The sequence below is a fragment of the Dipodomys merriami genome, unplaced genomic scaffold (genome assembly GCF_024711535.1).
Source record: "Dipodomys merriami isolate MVZ:Mamm:240054 unplaced genomic scaffold, mDipMer1.0.p SCAF_1, whole genome shotgun sequence".
NCBI classification, from domain to species: Eukaryota; Metazoa; Chordata; class Mammalia; order Rodentia; family Heteromyidae; genus Dipodomys; species Dipodomys merriami.
The window spans coordinates 104,070,403-104,095,818 of NW_027202270.1; the positions used below are offsets into that span (position 1 = coordinate 104,070,403).

The 25,416-nt window shown below is 37.4% G+C and overlaps 1 protein-coding gene across 3 annotated transcripts in view; it reads right to left on the bottom strand.

Moving 5' to 3' along the window:
• The window catches only part of Slc25a21 (solute carrier family 25 member 21), a 549,817-nt gene that overhangs the window by 200,106 nt on the left and 324,295 nt on the right, over window positions 1–25,416 (bottom strand). For all 3 annotated transcript variants that reach the window (XM_070026825.1, XM_070026841.1, XM_070026833.1), the window contains one exon: window positions 23,112–23,160. In XM_070026825.1, the coding sequence (XP_069882926.1) occupies window positions 23,112–23,160 (49 nt within the window). The remainder of the gene's footprint in view (window positions 1–23,111; window positions 23,161–25,416) is intronic.

The following is a 25,416-nucleotide window of genomic DNA, read 5'->3' on the forward strand; positions in this document are numbered from 1 at the left end:
AAAATGAGTATTTTTCTCTTAGTTGCTAATTCACAGAACTCTAAGAACAGTTTCCTTTTAAGTGTGTGTGTGAGAGAGAGAGCGAGAGAGAGAGAGAGAGAGAGAGAGAGAGAGAGAGAGAGAGAGAGTTGCACTTCTGGTTTTGCTGATTAATCAGAGACAAAAAATACACAGGGACATGATAAATTATACAGATCTCTAGGCACTCACACACAGTGGGAAGGATATTCTTAGAAGAAGAACACAATAGTACAATGCCTATGTGCATCTTAATCGTATAAAATAACATTTATGTAAATGAATTCCAGGAAATGACAACAAGGAACTTTTTCTTGTCTTTTTTTTTTTTTTCTTTTTCTTTTGTCAGTCATGGGGCTTGAACTCTGGGCCTGGGCACTGCCACTCAGCTCTTCAGCTCAAGATGAGTGCTCTACTACTTGAGCCACAGTGCCACTTCTGGCTTTTTCTGTTTACATGGTGCTGAAGAATCGAACCCAGGGCCCAGTGCACGTGAGGTAAACACTGTACCACTGAGCTACCTTTCCAGCCCCAACAAGGAACCTTTTCTTTGTTGCTGTTTTTGTTTTCCTTATTTTTTGTCTTGTTTGTTTAATCTGCCTTTGGAAGGATGGGAGGGGCACAGAAATGGTGGGACAAAAGGTGAACAAATGTAGCAGTGATATTGCTATGTGGAAAATGAACTATACAATTTGCGAATAGGGATGGAATAAATAGTATATGTCCAGGACAAGCAGATGATGTTAAGTGAAATGAACCCCAAGACAGGGACATAAATGGTTTTTTTTTTCTTGCTATTGTTTTTAACATACTTATGATATACTATGTGTTTTTTTTTGTTTCTTTCGTATGTTCTTCCCCCATGGTACAACCCCTGTCTTCTCTGTATTTGATTCTGGTGCCCTGCATCTTGTATATACATTTTTCTAATTTGGGGAGGGGAAGGGAAAAAACAAAATGTTGAAAGACAGATACAGATTGATCCATTGTAACAATGAGATGTACAAGACACTGTGTTGAAAACGAACTTTACAACTTGTGGCGGGGAAGGAGGAGTGAGGGAGGTGGGGAGTGAAGGGATGGTAGGGGAAAAACAAAGGAGGAGGTAACAATGCTTGATATTGAGTGTACCCATTACCTTACTCATGTAACTGCAACCTCTCTGTATACTATTTTTTACAATAAAAAAGTACTTAAAAAAATAAAATGGATTTGGGGCAGAGAAAAAAACTGGGAGAGAGAAGGGGTGTCACTGTTCAAAAAGAAATGTACTCTTTATCTGACTTACATAACTGTAAACCCTCTGGTATAGAACCTTCATAATAATAATAAAAAAATGCATGAAGAAAAGAAGAGCCTCACTGACCTTTCTTCCTTGTATGTCTTTGAGCCATTCAGATCTCAGCTACTGAGTAGCTAGAATTATAGGCATGAGCTACCAGCACTCAGCTTTCTCTAATTTTTAAATAATGAATAAGGAACTCTGGAAGGATATTAATCATTTGGATGAGTTAATGAAAACACTGTAGCATAATTTTTAAATAGTAGAAATAACTCTGTTTCCCTTCCTACCAACCTTATGATTATTTTTGCAGTTCCAGACTTTAACTCAAAGCCAAAAGTACTGAAAAATATGCACCACTGACCCAAATGAGAATGCTGTGTATTCTTTCCTTCACTCAATACAGCAGGAAAGACCTAACAAAAAAAAGGCATAGGCCAAATATAAAATTATTTATATTTTCAGAAAATAACATCGAAGTCTAATCTTTTGCTCACCACCTTCAAACATGAACTGAGTTAGTTCACTGTATCCATTCAGCATTCTTTTTAGATTGTACATATTTTCTTAATGATACCATTACTATTTAGCAAACCACAAAACACCTTCAATAACTAACAATTAGACACACCTGCTTAATGTGTCCTGCACACTATTCACACTTCATGTTGTATCTTAAAGTGACAGCATATTAAAGTGTCAGGATAATTCCTTATGCATTATTTGGCTATTGTAGCTGAAAGTATAATTACAGCATTATGTAACTGGACCCAAGAAAAATTCATTCACATACATGAAGTGATGTAATTTTCACTAACTTAATAAAGTTCGAAAAATTGAAATAATCTCACATAAAATTATGGAGTGTTATCTTCTTTTGTGTGTAGAATATGGCACTAGTACTCTTTGAAATTTACCATCTTATGTTAGGCAGAACACATAAAATTTTGGATGAGAAAATCATTACTCTAAGATTTCCAAGACAAACACACAGCTAACCATATACAGATTTAAATATATCATAAAAAAAGCATACAGGAAGCTCTCCTAAAATTTTACATGGAAACCAAATACACTATATTTGAATATAATGAATATCATAAACATAAAATATGATCAAATTACTTCCATACATTGAAATAGGAAAATCATAAATCTGCTAGAATATCACCCTGGTAATAAATTGTGACATTCTTATTGTGAAAATCATGAGTATTTTCAATGTACTATAAGACTGTCTTAGTAACCAAAATAAAATAGAATAGAACTAAGGAATTAGCATACAAACTAGAACGAGAACGCACTAGAATACAAATATTTGTTAATTTGAAGCCTGTACTGTCTAAATCACATACTCTAGATAAATGTTTTAGCAGGGCTCTGCTTCTGTTAATGCCTCCCCAAAACAACTCTACAACTCTGAGAAGCTGCCTGAATGAAGTTTGTATGTAAATAAAGCGTTTTACAGCACACTGTCTGGACATTGTACAGCATAGCATTACACTACCTTTAGTTATCAACTTTCACAAACTCTTAGCCTCTGACACATGGTATTTTGAAGACATACTGCTTTGTATTTGCTTCCCAAGATGCCTAGCAGCCCAGTACTGGATTGATTCTCTTACTTCTCAGGACTCCTGCTCTTTAGGTCTACTCTGTGTGGCCTGACTGGTATCTCTTGACTGAAAAGTACTCCCTCTGCCCACTTGGACAGGCAAACATGCTCTCACACAACTAAATAGTTAGTTAAACAAAAAAATAGGATCGAATTGCTGCGGTTGTTCCAACTTGGCTATTCTTGGTTCTGTTGGACCAGTGACAAATGCCACAGCTTTTTAATGGTCTGACCCTTGGGACTTTCATCAGCCAACACCCTATTTATTCGGAGGTCTTAGGTGTCCTCTGAGACCCTCCAACAAACACTGCTACATTATGCATCTAGTGGTGTTGTTCCACTTGGATTAGAGAGTATAGCCCTTATAGTCTGTGATTTCCCCCCCAATTCCATTCAAAAGTAGGTAGGGTGAAAATCTTTTAAACTACTGCAACCAGAAGTATAAGTTTAAGTGTTAATTTCAAGTTTGATGGCTAGTAGATTGATGTTCCCTGCATATATGTAAGGCAATAAAGTTGAGGTGTATCATCTCTTCATTAACTTATTCATTTAGCACTTAATGCCTACTTGTTACCAGGCACAGGACTAGATCTTAGGAATTCAACTATAAATGTGACCTCATATTTTTTAATAAAGGAGACCATAAAACTGAATATTATGGAAGAAAACAGTGGAAGGGGTGAAGTTGGTCAAGATGCATAATACTCATAAACCAGTATGTTGAACTTAAAACCCTTTATTAAAGATGTGTATAAAAGTTAAAAAACAAAATTCTAAGATTATGATGTGAAACATGAATATTATATTTATTATAGACACATGTACATATTGAGCTTTACCTAGTTTCAAAGGAAGGGATGACTCAAGAAGATACAGAAGAGGATTCACAAATGTAGTTATAGTTGAGTTGGGACTTGAAGGATGAGGAAAATTTCCCCAAAATAAAGCTAGTTGAGAAAGAGTAATAACAGCAAATATAAAGAGTGCTTGAATTCTGAGTCTTTCTTACTTTTTAAGCTCTTTAAGTGTCAGGTTCCTCACCTATAGTATGGAGATAATAATCATGCTTCTTCTTTGGGCTTGTGGGAAGAATTACAGAATACAGAAAAATACAGAACGCTGGAAATCAGGGAGTACTTGGTGTTTTCTATGTTGTTCTAGGGGCATAGGATGTGTGTTGCTGCCTTTTAGAACTTGCAAAGGCCAATATGAAAATAGTGTGCCGAGGGTGCAGGCAAGAATGGAGTGCAACATTTGTACAGATTTTTTTGCAAAATAATCAACATTGTTATTCTTTTTGTATTATCATGCCCTGGTAATTCTAAACAATATCAGTGATACAATATGCTCTTCCCTGCTGGGCAAACCAGTCCTTTGGTATGCTATTGCTTATAGCTTGTTTTGTGAAATCAAAAGATGTTTAACAAGCACCTAGAAGCAGGATACTCTGTAAGAACTGCCTGTCTCTTAGGAATGGATCAATTCCAAAGCAAGAAATGTCTTGAGAAGCAATCAGCCAAATACACCTACTCTCCTTGAAGATTCCCAAGGAGAATAAATTGAATGGAAAGGCACTGACAGGTATACTCTGAGAAAATGATACCGGATGGTGAGTAATCAAGAGAAAAAAAATTAAAAATTAAAGGTAAGAGAAAAGAGGCTTAAAATAATATTCCTAAAATTGTATTAAGTAAGCCAGGCCCAAAGAAACATAGATCCTATGGTTTCCCTTATCTGCAATAACTATTATATGTCTAGGACAAGCAGAAAGGTCAAAAGCTATGATCATATAAGATGATGTTAAGTGAAATGAACCCCAAGATAGGGACACACGTGGTTTTTTTCTTGCTATTTGTTTTTAACATATTTATAATGTACTATGTGATATTTTTGTTTTTTTGGTATGTTCTCCCTCCATGGTATAACCCCTGTTTTCACTGCATTTGATTCCCGTGCCCTGAATCATGTATATACATTTTTCTAATTTGGGGAGGGGAAGGGAAATAACAAAATGCTTAAAGAAGTATACAGGTTGACCCATTGTAACAATGAGATGTACAAGACACTTTGTTGAAAATGAGCTTTACAACTTGTGGGGGGAGGGAGGAGTTGGGGCGGTGCGGAGGGAAGGGATGGTAGGGGAAAAACAAAGGAGGAGGTAATAATGTTCGATAGGAAATGTACTCATTACCTTACTCGTGTAATTGTAACTAAAAAAATTTAAAAAATTTAAAAAAACAATATTGCTGCTTCATCTATAGCTAAGTTACCATTGCTGAGTTAAATACCAATCTAGATAGGTCCAGTGCAGTGGTATTCAGGGCCACCACTATTAGCATGATCTTGTTAGAACTGGAAATGATTGAAATTCACCCAGGTTGACTGAGTGTTTCTGAGCTGGCGATCAGTAATTTAGGTTTTAAGCAGTGCTCTAGGTGATCTGACATATACTCTGAGGATTATAGGCCTCTTTATCTGTGGAACAACTTCTCAGATACAGCACTGTAAGCTCCTGAGATATACTATTCTGGAATTTGTGACATATCAACATTTATTCCTCTTCTACATGAGACAATAAATTCCTCTCTTTAACCCAGTAGGTCTCAACAGGTTTAAAAAAAGAAGAAGAAGAATGGTTAAATACATAGAGTGATGTGTATTTGGCAAAGCTGAGACATTTTGAGTTGTAACGTTGGGAAAAAGGCATCTAGTGAGCCTAAGTATACTGGTTAAACACTCTATAACACCTCAAACAGATCCCCAACACAAAGAATCTTCCAATCCAAAGCATCAGTAGAGCAGAGACTGAGAAACCCTGACTGTTTAAAGGAGACTTCTTTAGGATCACCATTAAGGTGGGGGAAGGGAAAGGCAGGTTGAACAAGTCAGCACCCAATCTGGTGTCTTTGAACACAAATCCTCACTAGTGTGGTAAGGAATGTTTACTGATTGGTAGGTGACTCTGTTTATTGTCGGGTCTGTAAAGGAAGTAAGAGCTTTATGACCCTAACCAGGAACTGCCAGCTTTGTTTGCTCTCTCTTGAGTTTGTCTTTCTGTATATTGTTTCTACCTCAACTTCATTCTTTGATTCTGAAGCAACAGTTAGGCCAGTCCTGATTTGGATCTCAGCCTTAAGTTCTTGCTGCTCAGACAGAGCTTGTAAGGAGTCTGGGGCCCAGTGAATGGTAGTGGTAAACTCTGCTTAGATCCAGTAGTCGGGGCTGAAATAGTAAAATCAGGACACCCAGAAGTTCTTAATTTATCTCTGTTCCCTCCTTAAACTGGCATATGCTAAGGAAGCCATCTTGGAAAGAGGTGGTTAGTGATTCATTGGTGAATTCTGCTAGCACTTGTAGGATGTAGAAATTGGGCGTGCTTAAGGAGTGCAAGGGCATGAAGGAGGCAGCTATGGAGATTGGAAGTGTATCCTATGCAGAAAATGTGGAGTCATTTGGAAAGAACCCAAAAGTGCCACCATTGCCATGGGTATTTGGCTCGCTTTCTGGCCAAGTAATTTGGAAAGTCTGTCTGCTGTGTTTCTCTAGGATGCTTGCTATGGATGCAAACGGACATGTAACTCCTATGAACAACTATTGGCATCTTTTTTACACTGTGATTTTTTATATCTCTCACATTTTCAGGGGAGTCTTTTCATATTTATCACCATTTAATGACTATATAACGCAGTCTAGTAGCCCAACAGAATATAGTTCTGTTTTTATTTGAAAGGAAATTCTTTGTAACGTCTCAACCATGCTACAGCGCATGTCTGGGTCTGCCTAGTTTGGGTTTCCAGCACTTCTCATCATCAACTGCAACACAGCTTGGCCAACAGGAAGACTTGCTGGAGGACGGGCCAATGCTGGAAGCTGCTTCCTTAAAAGACAGGCAGGGAGCAAGCCCAGCATCCCTGGGATGGAAACACCTTTCAGGCAGCACGGCAGGAGTCTCTATTTAAACAGGTGACCTTGCAGAGAGAGGCTCCAAGTCCCATTACCGACTGCCCAGCTGAAAGGCAGATTTGTTTTTATGAGCTCTCAAGGCGCACATTGAGGGCTAGGCATATATTGAGGGCTAAGGCGGCGTAAATATGGAGGAAACTTGCTCAGACCCTGCTACTTTTCCAAAAATGCAAAGAGAAGACAAGCAATGTAGAGGCTTTCTGAAAATTTCTATGAAACAATGAATGACAGTAAAATCACTCAGTTAACGTTTTCGGTTTTCTTTAGGTGGCTGAAAAGGACTATCAGAGACATTAGCCCCCCTGCTTCCCTGGAAATGGTGGAAAGAAGAAAACAGCTGCTTATATGTAAAGCAGTTTAAGGGTCAAATATTGCTCTGCCCAGTGGTGCTGACATCACTTAACTCTCCCCAGGAGAGGGCCACTAGCATCATTTGCCAGGCTGGCCAGAACAAGCCTGAAGATGGGTCAGCCACAGCTCCATTTTGTTTCTCCTTCAGTAACTCCAGGGTCAGTAACTGCAAGCGAACATTGCAAATAAAAATCTAACATTTTGTTTTTATTGGCTTTGGGGGGGAGGGATTTTTTTCACAATTTATGAAAACACAACATAGCCAGCAAGTTAAAATGTCAATGTGAGTTTCAAACTTTGTTGTATAGTCATTAGGCTAATCATTAGTCATTTGTGGTTGACAGGGAGGGTTATAATTTGACACCTGGCAAAAATCAAGCTGAACTCAGAGAGCTGAGGGCTGGGAAATGAGATGGAAAAACACCCTCCAGTACCCTAGGAGGTCCTATGAAGCAACGTTTGCAAAACCTCTTTTCTCTTCCTAGAAGTGAATTTCTCATTGATTCAGGGCTGCAGTGTCTCTACAGTTCTGGGTGCTATACCTCCCCACCCCCATCCGAACAGCCTTGTAAGTATTGGCCAAAGAATCCAGCTCAGAGGTTTGTAAAAGTGAACCTCTGGGAGTTAAGAGAAAGAGATAAATAATTCTCACCCTGATGCTTCAGCGAGAGACCACCAGAAAGTTTCCAAGTCAATTCTGAAAATAGTTTTGAAACATCAGAGAGTCATGGGAGAAAGGAGTTTTAGAATGACAGAATCTTTAATTCCTAACTCCTCTTTAGGATTCCAGATTTTCTTCGGTCTGCCATCTATGACCATTTTCTTTTGTGTGATGAGATAAAAATTCTGAACCCTGAGTTTGTATTTTCTGACCCATGACCTCTCACAGGTGTTCTGGCTCATTTCCTGAGAGTTATGTTTGATTTGGGAATGCTTCCCTCCTTTCGCCCATTCCCCTGCTACAGTTTGAAACCTGGAACACCCGCATACAAGCCCTGGACTATCTCCCTGTGCTACCCAAGAAACGCTCTTACATGTTCTCTCAGAACTTGGCAAGCATCTGGATAGGGACACTTTCCTCACATTCTGGGAAATCAAAATATAAAACAATGGCTCTTTCCCAATTCTTCAACCTGAGGACAAATTTCAGGGTCATTTCTTTTCTCTTTTCTTCTCTTTCTCCCTTCCTCCCTCTTTCCCTCCCTTCCTTCATTTCCTTCCTCCCCCACTCCTTCTCTCTTTTTTCTATTTTGTCTAAAGTGAGTGCCTCTTTTAGTAGTAAATCAAATTCCCAGAAATAGCCAAAACAAAATAGCCAAAAAATACACACATAATCTGTAATTTTACCAAACATGAAGCCTGACCTATGATTAGAGAAAAACTAGAATTATTTTTGTGTTTCAATTTTTAAATATATCATTTCACAATATACATGTTCTAGCTATTTTTCAACTATAGTCTTGTGCTCATTCATTCAGTACTTATGGAACATGTACTAAGTACTTATTGAGTCCAATACTCTTGCTGACCCCATACACATATGTAAGTGAAGAAAAAGGCCCTTTACCCTTAGAATGCCCAAACTCTAGTGGAGGTGCACAAAAATGTTACTCTGTGCACAAACGCATAAACTTGATGAGATGGCAAAACTACAAAAATGATAAATAAGGTAAGGAGAACGACAGACAGACAAAAGCCACCTGAGAAGAAGCAGCCAGAGAAATCTCTCTGAGGAGATGACAGCTGGCTGAGGGATGAAATCTAAGAAGGAGCCAGTCATTCCAGGAGAGCGTGATGCTAAGGTCCTGAGACAGGAGAGAACTAGAGAGTAACGAATAGAGAAATCCCACTGCTGGATATGTGCTAAAGTCACTTTATGTTTAAACAATGAAAGCATAGCTTGGGAAACAGCACATCTGACTGGAAGAATCCTCCAAGGTCATTTTAGGGAACTCTCAATTTCCAGGTGAGGAATCAAGTCCCAGAGTAGTTCACTTGACTCACACAGCAAGAGTCCTAGGTCAACCCTGAATGGATTCATTTTGACCTCTCTGAGTTGATGCATGTAAATTTCACTCCCCCTGGACCCTGACAGCCTGACACTAGGGAACACGTCTTCCAACCTATCCATCCTGAACAAAAATGGCTCGGCATTCTAATCAATTCAAACTTCAGGATAGTATTTTTTAAAAAATCGATGAGGACGTTTAAATTTTTCATCATGTAAAAAAGGACACAAAACGAGAGATCACTTAACTTCTAAAATATTTAGCAGTATTGAGTTAGATCTAACAATGAGAATTTTACAAAATAGGTTATATTTTTTCATAAAAAGAGAAATTCATATTCCAAATAAATTTTGATTACCAAACTTTGATGGTATTCAAGTTAATTTTAAAAGGTGCCCCCGTACCCCCATATAATAGGGAACAGTGTGACTATTAGATATAAAACTTTCCGTAGAGGAAATATTCAATAAGCCTCAAATGGGAAATTTTTTATCCTACAGGAACTTGGCCTAGAGTATACAAGTTGTATCCAGCTTTGTCATCTTGCAAAGTTCTTCATTATGTCAAAACTAAATCTCAGTGTGCCCTGGCTACAGAGAAAAGGCAAAAAGGCTACTTAGCCATTTCAGCAGTGGTATTTTAAGGATTAATTGATTTTCTAAGAATGTTAAACACTTTTATAAATTGTTGGTCATGGTTCACAATTACAAATATTCTACTTTTAGCCTCAAATTTGTGTTTGTTGAAAGCAATTTATAATTTTTATTCTTGCTTCACAAAAAGGAAAGCAATCTGGTAGAATGTCCTTATATTCTACATGGATACTTACTAATTATATATCATAGAAAACAATTTTAGAAAATCATAACTACATTTTTCAGTTGTGCTAGAATCCCAATTCTAGACCTCATTAGGCTTCATTCCCACTGAATGCATACCTTAGAAGCAGCTTGTAAGGGTCACATTTAGACAAAAGCTGAACTTTTCCTCAAGGATTTCTTACACCACAGGAAGTCTAAGTACACATCCCAAGAGTTTTCTTCATAGCCCATGACTTTTTTTTAAAGCATATATCAATTATACGGAGTTTCTCTATAATAATTCCATGCATGCCTAATATATTCTTAGCTAAAATTGACCACTTTAATTGCTCTTTCCTATTGCTCCTGCTCCATTTTAAAGATGATTTTTAACCAGTTCCATTACTCTATTTTTATACCTGAGTATAACTTACTTCGATCACTTTCCTTCTCCTTCACTCTCTCCTGTCTTCCTCCTCCCATGGCTTTAAGAGATATTCCTAATTCTTCTGAGAAGGGCACCTGCTCTTTGTAGCCATATAGCCAAGGAACAAGCAATTTGCTTAAATTTTGTTTTCCTTCTTTAAAGTTAGAGCTTATCTCAGATAGTCCTTGAATAGAAACTGAGACTATACAAGATAAAAGTTCTAAAGTATCCCCCACCAAGTACACTGACTTTTCATGTAGCTGATCAGCTATAACAATATACTGCATAACAATGAATGGGTTATATTTGAAAACATAACCCATTTTTTTTTCTGGTACTGAGGTTTGAACTTAGAAACTGTGCTTGCTTAGCTGGTACTCTACAACTTGAACTAGATCTCCATCCAGCTTTTTTTTTTGAGGGGGGGGGAGGTCCGGTTGTGGGCCTGAACTCTGGGTCTGGGTGCTGTCCCTGAGCTCCTCAGCCCAAGGTTAGCACTCTACTACTTGAGCCACAGTGCCACTTCCAGCTTTTTTTTCTGCTTATGTGGTGCTGAGGGATCGAACCCAGGGCCTCATGCATTCAAGGCAAGCGCTCTACCACTGAGCCACCTTCCCACCCCATCATCCAGCTTTTTGTTTAGAGGTTATTTTGGAGATGGAATCTTGCGCCCTTTTCTGCCTGGGTTGGCTTCAAGAAGAGATCCTTAAGATACACAGCCTCCTGAGTAGTTAGGATTTTAGGTGTCAGCCACCAGCACCTAGCAACCTGTTTGTTCTTAATTCAGGTAATGCCTATTCAGTTCTTTTTGTGTGTGTGTGATACTAATTTGTACTAAATGATAATAACTCCAAATTGGAATTTAAGTCATGACTTAAGCAAAAAACCTCATTATGTGAAAGGCATTTGTTGAATAAGTATATTAATTGTGAAAATTTAAGAGCAGTTGGAGCAACACTCTGGAAGGAGACTGGAGGGAGGAGCAAAGGAAATGGCTGGTGCTCTTTTTAGAAGTAGCTCACTTTCCCATGGCAAAGATAAGAAAGCCATTTAGGAATTATTTACCTTTCAGCTTAAAAAAAGGATGTGTGCAGAACCCTACTGACAGGCATGAAGATTGCATTGTCTCCCTTCCTTCTTGTTCTCTGCCCAGGATCATCTTAGAAGGAGAAGACTTTGCAGTTGAGCAGAAAACAGATGCAATATCAAAACAGAACACAGCTTTTGTTATTAGCTGAACACAGCTTTTGTTATTAGCTGCACTGGTTATGGGGCCATTTAATTAGTTCAGGCATAATAGCTACCGTACTATAAATAGACCATTCGTACTTTAAGATTTAGACAGAACACAAATTATACAGAGAGTAATAAACATGTTACAAAAATTATACAATGGGACTCAAATATAACATGTTCCCCTGGGGAGTTATTTTAAACACAATTTCATTTACAAGTAATTAATCGATTTAGAAACATTTCCAGATTAATAAGTGAATTATAGTTGATTTACTGCATCATAATCTTGTTATTTTAGGTATAGAGAACTGAAATTGTCTTTTAAAGCAAAGATTTTTTCCTTATATGACAAAGACCTAGTAATAGCATAATTTATACAAACATGGGTCTACTCTCTGCTTGCTTCACTTTAGACATATTCTATTGATGGTTAGAAGCATGACAATGGGCTCACCCTAAATTTCTATTGGTAGTAGATATCAACAGTAACCATGGTCTAATGGTAAATGTGATCTTAATGTTTTATAATACTGGCAAAATTATTAACACATGGAAATACCCTTTTGGACGCTGTTATGTTTTAAAATCTGTTCTGCTGGTTCTTTCCTCATTTTAAAAGGATTTAAAAAAGAGAGAGGAAAAAGGAAGGGAAGAAAAAAATTAAGGAATATATTAAGAGATTACGAAAGAAACAAAGAAAGAAAAAAGAAATTTATTGGAGAAAAACATTCTTGTTTCCACCCTACTGTTCTGTTGGCTCCAAAAGCTGTTCCAGGCCCCCTTTTCCAGCCTCTAAATTAAGCTTCCATTTTAAAGTTCACTGCTGTTTGCCCCTCCTCCTTGGTAAAGGGGGATGTGGATACTTCCCAGGTCTTGGCTCCTCACTCTCTGCTGGACTCCCCACAAAGCAGCTTCTCACCATGGTCCATCCTCAGATTTCTCTTTTTAATAAAGTTTCAGATGGGCTTCTGTCTCTAAATCATTTTTACCCATTTGCCTTCCCTCTAGAGTAACCAGTGCTAGCTCCTCTCCCATCCCCTGGTGCTCGTTTTCGCCCTTGTGACCCCACTCAGCAGGACACAATGTGTTGTTTCTGGCTCTAGGTCATAGATTCCTGTATCAGTCTCACAAGGCACAAAATGAGTTCTGCAAGAAATGTTTTTTGGTCTTCCAGTTTCATTTCTTGTTAACCAAGGAGTTTATAAAAATGAAACAAGAATCACAGGATAATGAAACGATGAACAGTTTTCTTTTGAAAGCAATTCTCTACATGACTTTTTACATAAGTGCCTATAGGGTATTCATTGATCAAGTCTGGAGCCATTACATAAGAATCACCTAAAGGGTGTTGAACAGAAATATCGAAATTTCTGATTCAGTAGCTTTGGGATTTGTGAGCTACCTATGGAGTGTGTAAATCAATCTCAACTGCCTAAATAAAAGCACCATAAAGTACAATCATAACAACACATGGATGCCAAGATTTCAACCTATGTGAGTCTTTACAATTTTGAGAGAAATATGAGAAGTTAAATATGCAAAGTAAGTCCTGATGAAAGGAAGGATGAAAGCCAAGGTATGTACTAGCCTGTCCATGGTCCATAATCATCTATCCACAAAGAGGTATGAAATTGCCTCTTTCCTTCTCACCTGGCCCAGCACCTACTAGAACATTGCAGTTCTTTGACAACCAGTTGCTTTTAAAAATTAGTGTACACTGGGCTGGGAAGTTGGCTCAGTGGTAGAAGCGCTTGCCTTGCAAGCCTGAGGCCCTGGGTTCGATTCCTCAGCACCACATAAGCAAAAGGAAAAAAGCCGGAAGTGGTGCTGTGGCTCAAGTGGTAGAGCGCTAGCCTTGAGCTGAAGAGCTGAGGGACAGCGCCCAGGCCCAGAGTTCAGGCCCCACGATTGGACCCCCCAAAAAAAAAATAAAAAAAATAAAAATAAAAATTAGTGTACACTGATATTCCAAAGAATTTCACTGTAGTGTTTCACATATGCATATGCTGTATTTCGATCAGATTATCAGTTACTGTTCTCTCCCCCTCACTTTCTAGTGGGTTTTATTATACCATCATCATACATAGACATAATATACTTTAATATTGTTCAATCTTCTATCAAATTCTTTCCTTCTACTCCTCCCTCATCCTGTCATGTTATAATTAATATGTATAAGTATAGATATAGTACAAGTATATGTACATATACTGTTTTAGGTCTAGAGTCTAGATATAAGAAATAATGCAGTATTTGTCTTCTAAATATGGCTATTTCACTTAACATGACAATCTCACCTTCCATCCATTTCCTGCAAAGGATATAATTTCATTTTTATGGAGAATAAATGTACTATGTATATGCACAAATTCTTATCCATTCATCTTTTGATGAGAACCTTTGTTGATCCCATATCTTACCTAAAGTGAGTAAACATAACAATGCAATGAACATACTATGCAAATATCTCTACTGTATCCCAATTTATATTCCTTCAGACATATGCCATGAAGTGGTATCATGACATCCAATGCTTTTAAAAGCTTAATCCTCGTAATGTTGGTAACTTATTTAGTTTGCACCTGATTTATGCCCAATTGAAAAATGAAAAAAAAAATAGACAAGACCAAGAATGACAGGGTGAAACAGAATGAACACCTTAGTAACTCTTCCTGAGGCACAATCTCCTGAGGCATTTCTCTTCCTGGGAATAAAAACATGAAACAGATTTAAGTTACCGCCTCCTCAGATTATGACTTCTATAAATCCCTGTGGCTTTTGAAAGGTATTTTATCCACATAGGTTCAAACCTACAAAGGCATGTATTATAAAATCCCAACCCCATTTTGGACCCTGCTTATTTGTAACTTTCAATTCCCTCCAAGAGAGTATTACAAATGAACCACTGGACATCTGTCCTTCCTCTTAAAAACTGCCTGGGCTGTGGAATGCAGGAGCCACTAACCACATGGTAATGGAACATTTGAAATGTGGCTGACTAGTCAATATTGTGAGGTGATTTAACAATAAGATGGGCACCAGATTTCAAAGACTTACTGTGGAAGAGAGTGAATGGGAAATATCTCATTAATAATTTTAAGTTGATTAACATGTTATTACTACAATGTTTTAGACATCTGAAGTTAGGTAAGATGTATTTTTAATATTTATCTTATCATTTTTTTGTTTCTTGAAAGGTGGCTCTTAGAAAACAAAATTATGAAGGTGGCTTGCATTATGTTTCTATGAGTCAATGATGTTCCAGGTAGAGTCCATCTTGGGGTTTGCTGTGTGTGCTCCATCAGCATCCTTATCCCTCTTATAGTTTGTTCTTTTTGTTGTGTTTTTTTTTTTGGGGGGGTCCAGCCGTGGGGCCTGAACTCTGGGCCTGGGCGCTGTCCCTCAGCTCTTCAGCTCAAGGCTAGCGCTCTACCACTTGAGCCACAGCACCACTTCCGGCTTTTTTCTTTTTGCTTATGTGGTGCTGGGGAATCGAACCCAGGGCCTCAGGCAAGCACTCTACCACTGAGCCACCTTCCCAGTCCCTAGTTTGTTCTTTTTACTTCTTAGCTAGGCATGCTCAAGAAAATACTTCTCACCTCATTTTGGTCTCAGAGCATCTACAACAAGCTGGAAACATTCTTTCTCACCATTCAATCAAGTGATGACCTCGTTTTTTGTATTTGAACAGATTCCTTTTAATTTTTATCGTAAAGGAGATGAACAGAGGGGTTACAGTTACCTAAGTAATGAGTACATTTCTTTTTGAACAGTGTCACTCCTCGCTCATTTTTTCCCAATTTTTCCCTCCCAACTTCCCTGCCCCATAAGCTGTATAGTTCATTTCCAACGTAGTGTCTAGTGAGTACCACTTTTTCCCAACACCGTTTCCATGCTTCCCCTTCCCCAAATCAGGTAAACTTATATACAAGACCAAGGGTACAGAAATCAAAAACAGTGACAAAAGAGATAAAAACAGAAGAAGAAAAAAAGAATTGCAAGCAGTACAATAAAAAACTTCTTGTTTCCATTTCTTGGAGTTCATTTCGATTAGCATCATTTTATATGATCATATGCACATAGCTATTGAACACTTATCATCATCTCTGTGTAAATGCTTACAGTCCTGTTTAATTAATCATGTCCAAGTATAATTTTTTGTCTTTTACTATCCATTGGTTTTACTTATAGCTTTATAGACACATTCTAAGTACAAATGAGGGAAACCATGCAACCCATGTTTCTTTGGGTCTGGCTTACTTTGCTTAATATAATTTTTTCCAAGTCCATCCATTTCCTTAGGAATATGGTGATGTCATTCCTTCTGATGGAAGCGTAGAATTCCATTGTGTATACTTACCACATTCATCTGGGTTGATTCCATATCTTAGCTATGATAAACAATGCTTTAATGAACATGTATTTCAACAGATTCTTGCTTCCTACCTCTTTTATGAAATCTTCAATTTCTATCCTCTCTCCCTCTCCAGGTAAATGATAGCCTTTTAAGGGATTTCATTAATATTTCCATATATGCATATAATCTATTTCTTACCTATGTCATGAGATCATGCATTGTTCAGTAAAGACAATATGCCTCCATAGTCCTCACTTTCTAGATATTCCAGTTTGGTCATAGGATTAAGAGGTTTATCATTCTGCTTAGTAACAAATACTTGTTTGTTCACTACCATGTACTAGGAACGCATTTAAGCCAGGCACTCTACTAGCCATAGGAGATACCTCTACTAACCTTAAAATGATATGTGAATGACACCAACAATGACATATACACCAATCCTGTCCTGTCCTCTGAATCAAAAGAACACTCTGCTTGCAAACACCTTCTGAGGAAGGATTTAAATGCAGTGCCTATATAACAAGTTTTCCAGCTTAGAAACTTGAAACTGCTAAATTCTGTATTGCTCTTTCCTTCACACTTGGTATACTCACTAGTGTTACCCTAGCTACCTCAAAAACTCTTATTTGTGGACTCAGCAGGAAACATCATACTTTTATGTGTGTGTGATTGTGTGCATGTGTATTTGTGTGTGCATGATCTTTCTCTCACAATAGTGTCTATTCCACTCTTACTCAATTTAGGGATAAAAAACTGAGCTCAAGCAAGTTAAGGGACTTAAAGAGGTCATTAAAGAGGTCACACAAAGCCGGGTGCTTGTGGCTCACACCTGTAATCCTAGCTAGTCAGGAGGCTGACATCTAAGGATTGCAGTTCAAAGCCAGCCTGGGCAAGGAAAGTCGGTGAGACTCTTATCTCAAATTAACCACCAGAAAACCGGAAGTGGCATTGTTGCTCAATTGGTACAATGATTGCCTTGAGTGGAAGAGCTCAGGGACAGTGCCCATGCCCAGAGTTCAAGCCCCACAATATACACAAAAAGAAAAAGAAAAAAAAGAGGTCAGACAAATAATGAGCCAAGGAGTTAGAACTCGCATCCAAGAAGTCTTACTCTTCAGCTAAACTATTCACCACTATACACATATACCAAGGACCATCTGGCTGTAGACTGCTGGGGCATCTGGTGTTGAGTGGGAGAAAATACCAAAAATGAAAACTTTATCAGAAAAGGAAATATGGAGAGAGGGAAGGAAAGAATATGCAAGAAATATTATTGACTATTCATAAGTAGCATATACCCATATTAGGTTTGCCCCTCTGCCAACATTAAATAGAATAATTTGTTTTCTCTATAACTTCAAAATTCCTGAAATCTCTCCATTAATTATCAACTACATGAAACATCCTTTAATTATCAATTATTATAATTTTGAATCACTTAAAACATGATAGGGATTTCTATTCAAAATGCTTTTTGGAAGTGAATGTTTGTTTCAGCCCTTTCATTAAAGTCTACTGACATGACAGTGTATCGGTTCTCATTCTGTCTTCAGATCCATTTCTCATTCTTCTCTTGTCCTGCTCTGCTCCTAACATAGAGGGGCTGACCTCTGTAAGACTGGTTCTCTTAGGCTTCCGTGGGTTCAGCCAGTAGAAGCACTGGTGTGTGGAAAAGAAGGTGGACAGAAGAGAGACACTGGAAGAGGATTTCTTCCCATTTCTCTTTGCTGCAGGCAGAAAGTCCAGCAGCGATTGAGTCTCCTCTAGGATGCCATCCACATAGGACAGAATCACCAAATTTCAACTTCCAGCAGAGAACAGGATGGCAATTCTACCTCCTCCTTTTGTCAGGCCAATCAGGAGTAGTAATGCTATTGCTATTTTCTGGGTTGCTTCACTGACTTCTCAGCAGGTCTCTCATCTGTGCACATAATCCCTTACATTAAACTCCCATTGTTTCATATACTCTGAGTGGGTGTATTCTCTTGTTGGGCCCTGGCTAATACAGCTGGCAAAAGAATAGTAGTTATAAACACGTACAAAAAGGACGAGGGAGGAACTAAACATAGATGTGCAATATCAGCACCTTTTTGTAAGATGAACATGAGTGAAGAAAATGGATACGGGAAGCTATACTGTGAAATACCTGAGGATGAAGACATGAGTAAAGAGCTTGGGAAGTGTTGGGTCTTGGAAACACTAGGTATTTTGGAAGGTGACTGAAAAGAAGAGGATTTCTTCTAGGATCAGTATGTTCTTGGCCAACTTTCTATTGAACACTTCAGGCTTACTGCCTGCAGACTGAACCTGTGTAGTTCCCAGTCATGGCAGATAGCAGGACTTCTGGTCCCAAGCTGGAAAGAGGGTGATACAACATAGAACCCTGAGCAAAAGATTGTCTTACTGAGACAGAAGATCCCCTAAAATTGACATGATCACCCTAAGAAGTTTACCTTCAACATGTTGGCCATGGTGTGACAATGTGGAAAAGAGTAGTGAAATATCAGTTCTGATTTTCTATAGAAAAAAAGCTATAGAAGTATTTGGGAAGAAATAGAAATTAGCATTCATCTCACAGAAGAATAAAGAATGTAAATACAAGACAAAAATTAACAAGGAAAATCAACCATTGAGAACAAGTTGATTCAGCAGTGAACAATGTTTTCACAGTTAAAATAATAAATCAGTTGATTAATTGACAATAATGGGACAGATGAAGAGAAGGGAAGTAGGTATAAGCCCCAATTATAAAATCATGAATAATACTTAAAATCATCAAATTAAGAAAATGTGTCATTATTAGTATTTTGATCTGTTCCATTCCTCGCTCCTAGCTTCTGGTGGTTTTTAGAAATCCTTGGTGTATATTGCATTGCAGATGAATAATTCCAATCTCTGTTTTCAGTATAATGTGGCTATCTTTCCTCTATCTATATTTGTTTTTTGGAGTCTGTTTTCTTCTTGTAAGAATACATGTAGGCTGTACCTTACTTTTTTAAATAACTGTTTAGGCTGTACTTTGTTTTTTTAAATAACTGTTTCCTTAACTAATTACATCTTCAGAGACTTTAATTCTAAATTAGGCTTGAGGTTCCAAGAAGGATATAAATTAGAGTGTGGAGCACTAGTCAACCCCATGCAACCAGTATCAGGATAATATTTAGAAATAATGCATGTGCGGTCTAAAAAGAACTAATGGACATAAGTCAAAAGTCTTTACATCTGGAATGGAGCTGATGGGTGAGAGGGATGATGCTTATGCTTATCAACTCTAAGATGGACATGCTTGTAGAACATAAATACCCAGGTCCCTTCCTTCTGGCCAATGAGGAGGATCACAGGTCTCTTTTCTTGTTGACCTGTTGTGGTCATTCTGAACCACAGACCAAGGAGAAAAAAGACGCTTTTTTTTTGGGTGAAGAGGCTATCCTGGGGCTTGAACTCTGGGCCCAGGTGCTTCTCTGAGTTTCTTTTGCTTAAGGATAGCACTCTACCACTTGAACTATGGCTCCACTTGTGGATTTTTCTGTTTATGTGGAACTGAGGAATCGAACTTGGGACTTCCTGCATGCTAGGTGAGCACTGTACTACTAAGCCACATTTCCCCAGAAAAAATGACACTTTTGATCAGAGCTGTACTTGTCAGTATGAGACCGTCCAGCTATGTATTTCTTGCCCTAAGAATGGTGAAATCATGGATAAAAGTGGATCTTCTGTCGTCAACCTGCATGACTTCAGTAAGCAGTCTTTCATAGTTGTATTCTGTATGTGTCCTTTATTAAAATCTAGATGTAGAAATCCTAATCTCCAAAGGGATGGTGTTAGAGATGGAATTTGGGGGAATTGACAAGGTTCTGAGAGTGGAAACCTCATTAGTGCCCTGAATAAAAGAGATACATATTAAGATTCTGTGTGGCCAGTATAACCCCTGCTTTCACTATATTTGATGTCAATATAACTTGTAAAGGAGATGGGGAAAAACAAGTTGTTTAAGGATACAGGTGGACCTGTTGCAACAATGGGAAGTACAAGTTGTCATGTCAAAAACGAGCTTTACAATGTTGGTGCGGAAGGGGGGTGGTGGCAGGGGGGGAATCGGGGAGGATTGGGTGGGGGGGGTGGGGAGGGAGGCTGGGAAGGGATGTGAAGGGTAAACAAAGGAGGAGGCTGCAATGCTTGCTAAGAAATGTATGCATTAACCTGCCCATGTAATTGTAACCCCTCTGTACAGAGTGTTCACAAAAAATAAAAATTTAAATTAAAAAAAAAAAGATTCTGTGTGGTGCCCCTCAGCTACATGAGTATAGGGTGAGTAAGTAAACCAGGAAACTGATCATCACAAGACAACACATTTTCAGATGCCTAGATCTTGGATATATTGCTTCTGTAATTTTGAGAAATAAATTTCTGCTGTTCTATAGCACTCTGAATGAATTAACCAGTACTCATATTCGACATGAAGTGGGAGATGAGGAAAATCCTGTGATTCACTGAGGCTTGTTGATGCATAAGCTGGACTATCTTGATTGAAACTGTTTAGTGAATAATTCATTTATTTATTTTTGTGCCAGGCTTGGGACCTAAACTCAAGGTGTAGATGCTACCCTGAGCTTTTTACTTAAGGCTATTTCTCTACCACTCTAGCCACAGTTCCACTTCTAGCTTTCTGGTAGTTAACTAGAGAGAAGATTCTCATGGCCTTTCCTACTTAGTCTGGCTTCGAACTGCTATCCTCAGATCTCAGCTTCCAGAGTAGCTAGGATTAAAGATAACAGCCACTGTGTACCCATAAGAATTTTATGCCATGTATCTATTACTGTTTTGATTAAAATAAAAGGAACTATAAGAGATAATACATAAATAAAAACCCTGGTTTTAGCAGGTCAATAATGACATGGTATTCTAAAGGTATTAGAGTCTAAGTTGTTGTAGGCATTGTCAAAGCAGGATATGGGAATACCAGGTCAAACCTTAGGGTTTTTTTTTTAAGGATGTGTAAATTATTACTTGAAGGATGGTATAAAGAATTAATATGAATAAGGATATAGCACCTTTCCCACAATATTTCATGTGTTAGAGTATAGAAAAATAATTGCGCTGATTTATAAGATTATTTCTTAGTTGCTTTGTATGTCCCTACCCCACAGTATAACCCCTCCTTTCACTGTATTTGATGTCGGTATAATTTGTGAAGGGGAAGAGGAAAAACAAGTCGTTTAAATAAGGATACAGGTAGACAGGTAGACCCATTGTAACAATGAGAAGTACACGTCGAAAACGAACTTTACAACTTTGGGGGGGGGAGGATTGGGTGGAGGGGTGGAGGGAGGCTGGGAAGGGATGGGAAGGGGAAACAAAGGAGGAGGCTACAATGCTTGATAAGAAATGTGCTCATTATCTTGCCCACGTAATTGTAACCCCTCTGTACAGTATTTTCACAATAAAAAATAAATTTAAAAAAATAATTGTGTTGAATTCTTGGATTCAAGTACTTTTTTTCTTGGATTCTATTTGTGCCAAATCTTTCCCTTTACTGAATAAAGATAATTGATTCAAAAAATTTATTCCTAAACTTTCTTCAAAAAATACTTTTGTTTCTCTCTCTCTGTTAATAGACAATAGTGTTTCTTGATATGAATTTTTTCCTATTTAAAAATGATCTCCTCTTACGTTTCCTATTGGCTTAGAGGATTTTTTTGCAAACAAATGAAGGACAGTCTCAAGTATATATTCTCACTTGGTCATACTGGACTGGCTTCAAACTCAATATGTTTAGTAACAGCTGAAGCATGTGGTTGTAAACATATCTTAGTTGCCAACTTTTATTTTTGTTAGTAAGTTTTTTATTGTGAAAATACTGTGCAGAGGGGTCACAATCACATAAGCAAGGTAATGAGTACATTTCTTATCTAGCATTGTTGCCTCTTTCTTTGTTTTTCCCCTACCATCCCTTCCCTCCTATCTCCACAACTAACATAGCGTTTTGTACATTTCATTGTTGCAGTGGGTCAACCTGTATCCCTATTTAAACAATTTGTTTTTTCCCTTTCACTCCCCAAATTATACCAACATCAAATACAGGTGCCAACTTTTAATTTCCATCAAAATATTTCTTCTATATGATTAATCCACATACTTTAATGGATGCCTTTTACTTTTCATCTTTGTTTTCTTCTGCTACTCATCTGTGTATGTAGTCATTAGGAGGAAAATGTAGTCACATTCTTTAGCAGACTAAAGAAAATATCCACCATATGGACGGTCTGACTCATCAAGTGTTTCCTAACAGGAGCAGTAATGATCTGTTCAATTACCAGAGCTTCATAGCACTGTCTATTATACTCCAGCCGAGGCTTTTTTGTTTTATTTAGTGCAGATAAACGAAAAATTTCACTATATTCTAAGAAATTCTAAGTTGAAAAAAAATAAGGAGTCCAGTAATCCAATCATAGGCAAACTTCTAAAAACATTCTCTAGATCATATTAAACCTCACAAGTTGTTACTTTTGTTTTTGCTCTTGGTACATACATTTAATAATATAGTGCCCTGACTTGTATCTCCCTTTAAAAGCAAATGCATTTTTCTGGAAATACATCACTTTACATTGGCAAAGAGTTACAGGAATAAATTCTTTAAACATCTTGAAGAAACATACTTAAAAATTTGAAACTTGACACCAAAATGCTATTAAAAAGCAATGTATAATATGCAGTGCCAAATGAAAATCTTCTATCATAACTCACTGGATAAAGTTTAGTTTTTATATCATTTTGATAAATTTATCCCATTTGCTAGTATAGCCACAAATCATACCTTATGGTTGTCATGTGAAAGTAGTAAAATATTGAATACCTTCAGATGACCTCTACTCAGAAATGCTTTTCACTACTCACATTTTATCTGTCAAATAGTACTTTCTTTAAAAAGCAAGTATAAATGCTATTGTAGGGAGAAGCTACCATCCTGGGACATGTTCTAGCATAAGATCTGACAGATCTTAATTTGGATATCTGCCAAAGTCAATAAAACTTGTTCATGCAGAACCTTACCTGGTTTTCACTACATCGAGGGGGTGCATCAGGCAAATTTCTACAAGACCTGAAAGATGATAAAGAAAAGTCCAATAAACACATATGTAAACACTGGCTTTCATTTCCTTGACCTTAACAATTTCTCAAAGATGAAGATTTAAGTAAAGACTTTAGAAATTTGGTCATGATAGCAAATAGAAGCACAATTTGATTTTATTTCAGTGGGAGTAATATATGTAAGAGAGTACTTTCTTACAAGTGCAGGGAGGTAGGATAGAGTGGTGAGAAAATGAAAAAGGAATCAGACTACTACTAAGCAGGAAATATCACATCCAAATCTATTTTATATATATATATATATATATATATATATATATATATATATATATATACATATAAAGGAAGAGAAAGAAGGAATTATGGGGAGAAGGTTTTTGATTTACTTTTCCCATATCATAGCAAAATCATAAACTTTAGTCCTAGTATTCATGAAATGAAGATAACTATGATTCTTCTTCTACAAGGTAGTTATAAGAATCCAATACATTTATAGTTTAACAAAGGATATTTGAATACTTATGTCTTCCACATTGGTCCAATTTTATTTAATCTTCACAAGAACTCTGTGTTATTATTCCCATCTCATGGATGAGGAACACAAAATTAAATAATTTGTCTAAGATGTCCCATCTAATAAGTAGTTTTAATTCCCACAAAGCCTGGAATCGTAACAATAACACAGCATGGAGCTTTTATAGTTTCTTTCAAATCATTTGTAAAGCCCTATCACTTGCTGTGTCACTGAGTAGAGAGAAAGCTACTCAATTATAAACCTCTGGCAAGGAATCTTTATACTTATTTAAGTAGTTTTTATGTTCTAGCTGTTGTAGTTGTTAATAATATTATAGTAATAATAAGCATAACAGTACATAATGATGAATATGAGTGAACATCATCACTGATATGTACAACTACTGGGAAGGCTCTTACGACCATATGTATTTTAAAATAAGCAAACTGATTTTGATAATGTTCAACTGTTGGTCCGTACAGCCACACCTCCAACTTCTGGGTAGACTTATGGGGAGAAACATTTGCCTCCATTTTCAAGCTGACTCAGTTTGAGTTTGGCTGTAATTTAATTCAACTTGCCCATTAACTTTTACTCTCCATACTGGACACATCCAAAGAGCCCAAAGAACATGTACTGAACCAAAGGCCCACCTCAGTTCCTTCCTGCATGTATCTGTTTTGGTTACAGTTAGACATATTGATCAAGAATAATAGTCATCTACTACTCATGTCTTTCCCAAAGGAAACCCAAGTCACTGATCCAGTCAGAGTTCCATTGCATAGAAACAGGAAGAGAAAGGCATGGGAGCACTGGCAACAGTATCACAAGACATAGTGTTCAGACTCAGGACATCGTAGGCACGTATCCCTTTTGTGTCCACACACAATTCCCCTTGCTTTAGAATTCACATTTAGCCCGGCGTCAGTGGCTCACGCCTATGATCCTAGCTACTCAGGAGGCTGAGATCTGAGGATCATGGTTCAAAGACAGCCTGGGCAAGAAAGCCCATGAGACTCTTATCTCAAATAAACCACTCAGAAAACTGGAAGTAGCTCTATGGTTGAAGCCGTAGAGTGCTCTTCCTTGAGCTGAAGAGCTGAGAGATAGAGCCCAGGCCAAGATTTCAAGCCCCACGAATGACAAAAAATAAATTAATTAATTAATAAAAAAATTCACATTTATATGAAAGTAAGGAATTAGCTGAACAGAATTATTATCCTAGTGCTCAAGGCAATGGTCATTTACCTAATGGTGCACTAGATCCTTGTTGATAAGAGAAAAAATTAAATAATCCAAAATAAATCTAAGGTCTAATATTCTGTTTGTTTTGGTATCATTCTAAAATCAAATTCACATGTCAGTATAGCAAAATGTATATAGCTATAGTTCAAATTTCAGCTTCATTACATTAATTAGAAAAGAATGAGATCCTAATTCAATAAATAAAATTTATTCTGGAAATTTAACTTGTAAAACAGCATTCTTACAAGTATTACAGTAAGCATCAATTTAATAAGTTCCTCTGAATGAGCTACTTAGAATCAGTTTACAATGCATATGTACAGTGTTTCTCTTACTTGACTTTAGAGGACAAATCAAATAACACTGGTTGGTCCATCTCTCAAAAAGTTAATTAGAAGAACCAACCCAGGAAGAATAGTCTTCAAGACTCCATCTCTAATAAGCCAGCAAAATGCTAGAATATATGGTTCAAGTGGTAGTTATGTCAAAAACGAACTTTACAACTTT